The sequence below is a fragment of the Hakea prostrata genome, chromosome 10 (assembly GCF_041222555.1).
Source record: "Hakea prostrata isolate BN-2017 chromosome 10, UWA_Hpros_2, whole genome shotgun sequence".
In the NCBI taxonomy this organism is placed as follows: Eukaryota; Viridiplantae; Streptophyta; class Magnoliopsida; order Proteales; family Proteaceae; genus Hakea; species Hakea prostrata.
This window is the reverse complement of record NC_142609.1, coordinates 23,267,178-23,272,473: the sequence shown is the minus strand read 5'-3', so window position 1 is coordinate 23,272,473 and position 5,296 is coordinate 23,267,178. Positions and strand designations below refer to the sequence as shown.

General features: G+C 35.1%; 1 protein-coding gene across 1 annotated transcript; it reads right to left on the bottom strand.

Annotated features, from left to right (window-relative positions):
• Positions 1-1,226: 1,226 nt before the first annotated feature.
• Positions 1,227-4,942, bottom strand: LOC149002312 (uncharacterized). The gene is given in 3 exon segments (XM_089138685.1): positions 1,227-1,633; positions 2,253-3,765; positions 3,767-4,942. Coding segments are annotated over 3 exon segments (3,087 nt in total). The 5' UTR covers positions 4,934-4,942.
• Between the last annotated feature and the right edge of the window lie 354 nt (positions 4,943-5,296).

Below are 5,296 nucleotides of genomic sequence, written 5' to 3'. Positions count from 1 at the left end.
GATTTCTTAATTTTAATAAAGGAGAAAATAGTCATTATACATTTAATTTTACCAGCCACTTAACACCGTTATAAGTGAAAGGGGAAACATAAATTCCATAAAGAATAAGGTTTAATTACTAATGGATCTATAATATAGGGGCAACAATAATTAACCTAATTTTTTTTTAGAGTAAATAGTCATTTGTATTAAAAACAAAAAATATTTCCAACTTTACACACAAACAAAGGTGTAGAGGATCTCTCTCAAGCACACAATTCCGCAACAACAGTTGCCCCCAGTACACCCTACCTCACTAGAACCTCAAGAAGAAAACCTATGATCAACACAAGATAAGATTAAAATCGAAAGCAACGCACAAACTTATCACGACAATTACTAGTTTAGTACATACAAGAAAAAAAGAAATAAAAATAAAACCGGATCAAAACTAATTCCCAATATAGATTTTCATGAAGGTTCCTTAAAAACTTGGTTTTCAGTTGAGTACATTGGCCCTTTAGAACTTTTATCTGTGAGCTTAACATGGATTTTCTATTGAGATACTGACTTCATGTCTCCATTCATTTTCTTGTGCACATCTTCCTGCATTCTCTGATGTTGAGTCATATTCTTTTCCTTCACACACAAACACAAGTTAGTCATCATCAAAGATGTTCTATCAAATAAAATGTCAATAGCTACATGCCATAGTCATTTCTCACAAGAGTTGCATATGCTTAGGACCAAAGGTAGTCTTTAAATGGTGAACTCTGTGCTGAAGGCTTTCCTACAAGCAGAGTCAAGGGGCAACTTTTCCTACAGAGCCTTACCCCAACAATTTTACAGGCTAACAAGACGTTAACATCATTTCTAAGAGAATATGCTCCTCTACGACGGATATGCCAACCTAATTTTAAGGCCATATATCGATTTGATTTTTTATTTTATTTTTTCTCCTTAGGCCTAACCACCCTCCATAAAAATGAAATGGTTTTGAAATAAGTTACATGTCAAGGAACTGATATAGTCTTGACACAGAAGGGCCCAAATGAATGTCAAGGAACTGATATAGCCTTGACACAGAAGGGCCCAAATGAGGTGTAATATCGATCTCTTATGCTAAAACTTTCTCAGTTGCATTAGCTACAACTCTCTCTTTTTTTTTTTTCTTTTCTTTTTTCAGTAGGCATGAATAGTTGTTATAAAAATACAAAAACAAAAATGGGAGTAAAAGTAATCACCTTCTAAGAAGATGTGGTTGCTCTGATGAAACTTTGCTTGATTGAGTGTAGCTTTCTTACAACATCACTCATGTTTAGACGTTCGTTTGGTAATTCCATCGAACACTGGAGTGCAACTTCAATCAGTAACGTTATGCAATGTTGCAACTCATCTAGTCCATGACTAGGATATTCAACAACGTTGACAGCTTCATCTTCAATCCTTTCACCATGATTTCCATTAGTTAGGAGTTTTGGATCTAAAATTTGCATCACTCCTGTAGGTAAAGCTGCCTTTGCAAAGTTGTGGAGATTAAATTCATCAGTGAAAATTTGATCTGTTGGCCTTTTTCCTGTACACATCTCCAATAAAAGAACACCAAAGCTAAACACATCTCCTTGCGTAGTTGCCTTTCCACCCATGCCATATTCTGAAATTTAGAAACACATCATTATTACCATGGAAATAGGATATTTTCTAGTGAAAAAGAAAAGAAAAAATATCTTTTTTTAAAACTTTTTGTACAGTATAATAAAAAATTAAAAGTCTGAAATAAGCAACCATGAATACAATAATAAAAGGTTTCTAGATGCATGGACATATCTTCAATTTGGGAATGAAAATTTTTCTGATTATATTAATTAAAACCAACCTAAATCTCTCTATTTTTTGGGTAAAAAACCAACCTAAACCCAGTCCAATTAGATATTACGATTTATGTGGCCATTGCATAACCAATTCCTAATTGAATTGAATACAAATAAAACCAGTCAGCTTCAATTAAGATAGAGAAGTTTGTAGATATACTCCATCGACTATGCCAACCAGGATATGAAAACTTAACAATAATTGAACTAATAACATGATTCTTAAAAGCCTAGTCCGGATCCCTTTTCTAAATCATCAATCAAAATTTTCCCAATATATTACAATAGATTATGATTCATATTAGATGACAATTGCTCAGCACAAGACATCTACACCTACAATAACAAAAATAATAATATACTGATAACTCAAAATAAAATAAATTGTAGTGCATATGTTACCTGGAGCAACATAGCCGAGAGACCCTTTTATCCCATTGGTACTGGTCTGACTGTGGGATGACTTGTCATCAGGATCTAAAAGTAGCTTTGCCAAACCAAAATCACTGACATGTGCAATCATATCACTGTCGAGTAAAATATTGTTTGGCTTCAAGTCACAATGAACAATTGTTTCATAACAGTGGTGATGAAAGTAATCCAATGCAGATGCCACATCAATTGCAATGTTTAATCTCTGAATAAGGCTTAAACTTTTCGAATGATTAAAAGCCTCCATTGGGTGCAGCCAATCACACAAACTTCCATTTGGCATGAACTCATAAATAAGGGCTTTAAAATCATTGCCTTTTGAATCAAGACTTGAACAAGAAGTCAAAATCTTCACAAGATTTCGATGTTGAATGTTTCTTAATGCTTCGCATTCAGCCATAAAACTCTTGTAAGCTCTTGGGTTTTGAAGGTTGAGTACCTTGATTGCTACAATTCTTTCATCCTTGATGATCCCTTTGTACACTGTACCAAAACTACCCGAACCTATAAAATTAGTTGAAGAAAATCCTCCAGTAGCTTGGAAGAGCTCTTTGTAAGAAACCTTTAAGAGCTTATCACCTATTGATGGTGTGGCTGGAGTTTTACTTCTTGATTTTCTTGAGCAATAACGAATAAGAAGGGCAGATATCAAAAGAAAGCCAAGAACCACACCAATTACTATAAAGATTATTTTGCAAGCTTGGGACTTTTCTCGTCTTGTTGGTTCATGGTTTGTGCATGGAGGCAATTCTAACTCTGCTATTCCCCCGCAAAGCTTGTCATTTCCATTCACCGAAATTGCACTTGCATTTCCAAATATTCCCTTTGTTGGTACCTTCCCCTCAAGATTATTGAAGGACAAGTTCAAACTTTGTAGTACTAATAGTTTCTCCAAATCTATTGGGATTTGCCCTGATAAATTGTTGTGTGAGAGATCTAAATCTTGAAGGCCCTTCAAAAGAATCAATGATTGAGGTATGGTTCCATCAAAGAAATTACCTTCCATATGAAGATATTCTAAACTACTACATTCACCAATGGAGGAAGGGATCTCTCCAGATAGTTTGTTGTTGGAGATATTTAATAGAGAGAGACTTTTTATATTGCCAATTTCCGCCGGTAGGGAACCAACAAAAGAATTGTGTGCTAAATCGACAGATATTGACAAAGAAGAAATAAGAAAGAGTTGCTTAGGTATTGGGCCCTGGAGGTTATTAAAGTAAAGAGTTAGGTCCTGTAAATGTTGACAATTTCCAATACTAGATGGGATACTTGCATTCAAGTTGTTCTCTTCTAAATGGAGTGCATACAAAAGAGTAAGATTGCCTATAGATGAAGGCATTGGTCCAGAAAGTCTATTTGAACCCAAGTACAATGCTTGAAGGTTTGGAAGTTTCCCTATACTTGATGGTATATTGCCTTCAAAAAAGTTACCCTCCATTGATAGTAAGGTTAAGTTGACAAGGTTCTCAATACTAGCGCAGGATGACTCCAGAGATTTGGTTCTCTTCTATTAGTAGGTATAAGAGTTGTGTTGAAAGATTAGCTTTAAAGTTGGGTAGTGGACCTTTAAAACCATTATCATTCAAGGTCAATTGTTGTAAATGTGTACAATTAACCAAAGAGTTTACAAATTCTAGATCATGATGTTTCCCTGTGCCACATTGATTTCCAGCAATAGAAAACCATTGAAGGTTTTGAAGATTTTCGAGGTTTTCAGGGACTGGTCCAGAAAAATTGTTCCCACCAAGATCAATTTTTTCAACTGTTGAAATATTGGATATGGAATTTGGAATGTTCCCTGAGAATAAGTTTTCTCCAATTGCTATTACTCTAAGATTTGGAAGAGTAAGGCCTATGTCATGTGGAAGGTTCCCATGTAGTTGGTTTAGTAAGAGAGAAATAATTTCAAGAGATGAGAGATTGAAAATTGAGAGAGGAAACACACCAGATAGGTTGTTCTCATGAAGTGACAGAAAATTTAGATTTTTTAGTTGACCAACTGATTCTGGAATGCTCCCTTGCAGTCTATTTGCACCCAAAGAAATATGTCGGATGGAGGAACTATTCCCCAAAGAAGCCGGTATATGTCCAGTTAAGCCGTTATCATGAATAATTATTGTCTCCAACTTTGACAAAGCCATTAGCTCATCCATGATGCTTCCAACAAGATTGTTATAAGAGAAGTTGATTTCCCTTAGAACAGTGCAGTTTGCTAAGCTGACAGGTAGTTCTCCTTCCAAAGTGTTGTTCGCAGCATCAACATATTGTAACCTGTTTAGATTACCAATTTCTTGGGGGATTTCACCAAAGAAGCTATTGTTTCTAATGTTCAGTAGATGTAGGAAAGTAAGATTTCCTATGCAAGGAGAGATGTTACCTCCCAAGCCCTTCCCTTGTAAATCCAAGCTAGTAACCCGATGTTGATGACGATGGCTACATATTATCCCTACCCAGTTGCAGAAATGGGTGGAATCATTCCAAGAACTTAGTGCTTCATAAGGATCATCAATTTGTTTCTTCAACTCCAACAAGGCAAGTAGATCTGTCTCGTTCCCGGTGATTCTTCTACTGTTGGTGACTGATTGTAGCATCATCAATGAGCTCCCAAATATGAAAATGAAAACCAGAAGAAGCTGATGAAGTGCCATTAGAATGAAATTCTGAAAACTCTACGATTATGAGGTATGGTATAACTGCTCAGTTAATGTTGGTTGTGAAAGAATTTAAAGAACACATGCACTAATGACTCCACCACCAAATGGTAGACCTTAGAAGTCAATGTATTTCATCTTATCATTAATCTTGACCTTTATTTGAGTGGTAAACCATAATGGGAGATTTTGAAATTCTTTTTGTTGATCATTCAATTCATAGAACCTTTTTATTGAAAAGACATGTATAACTTTTTTCATAAGAAGGAAAGAATGGAGGAAAAGGGCAAAAATTTTGTATTAAAATCAGATAAGATATTTTGATATAGGAGCACCACAATGTCTTTTTTCTTCAAAATT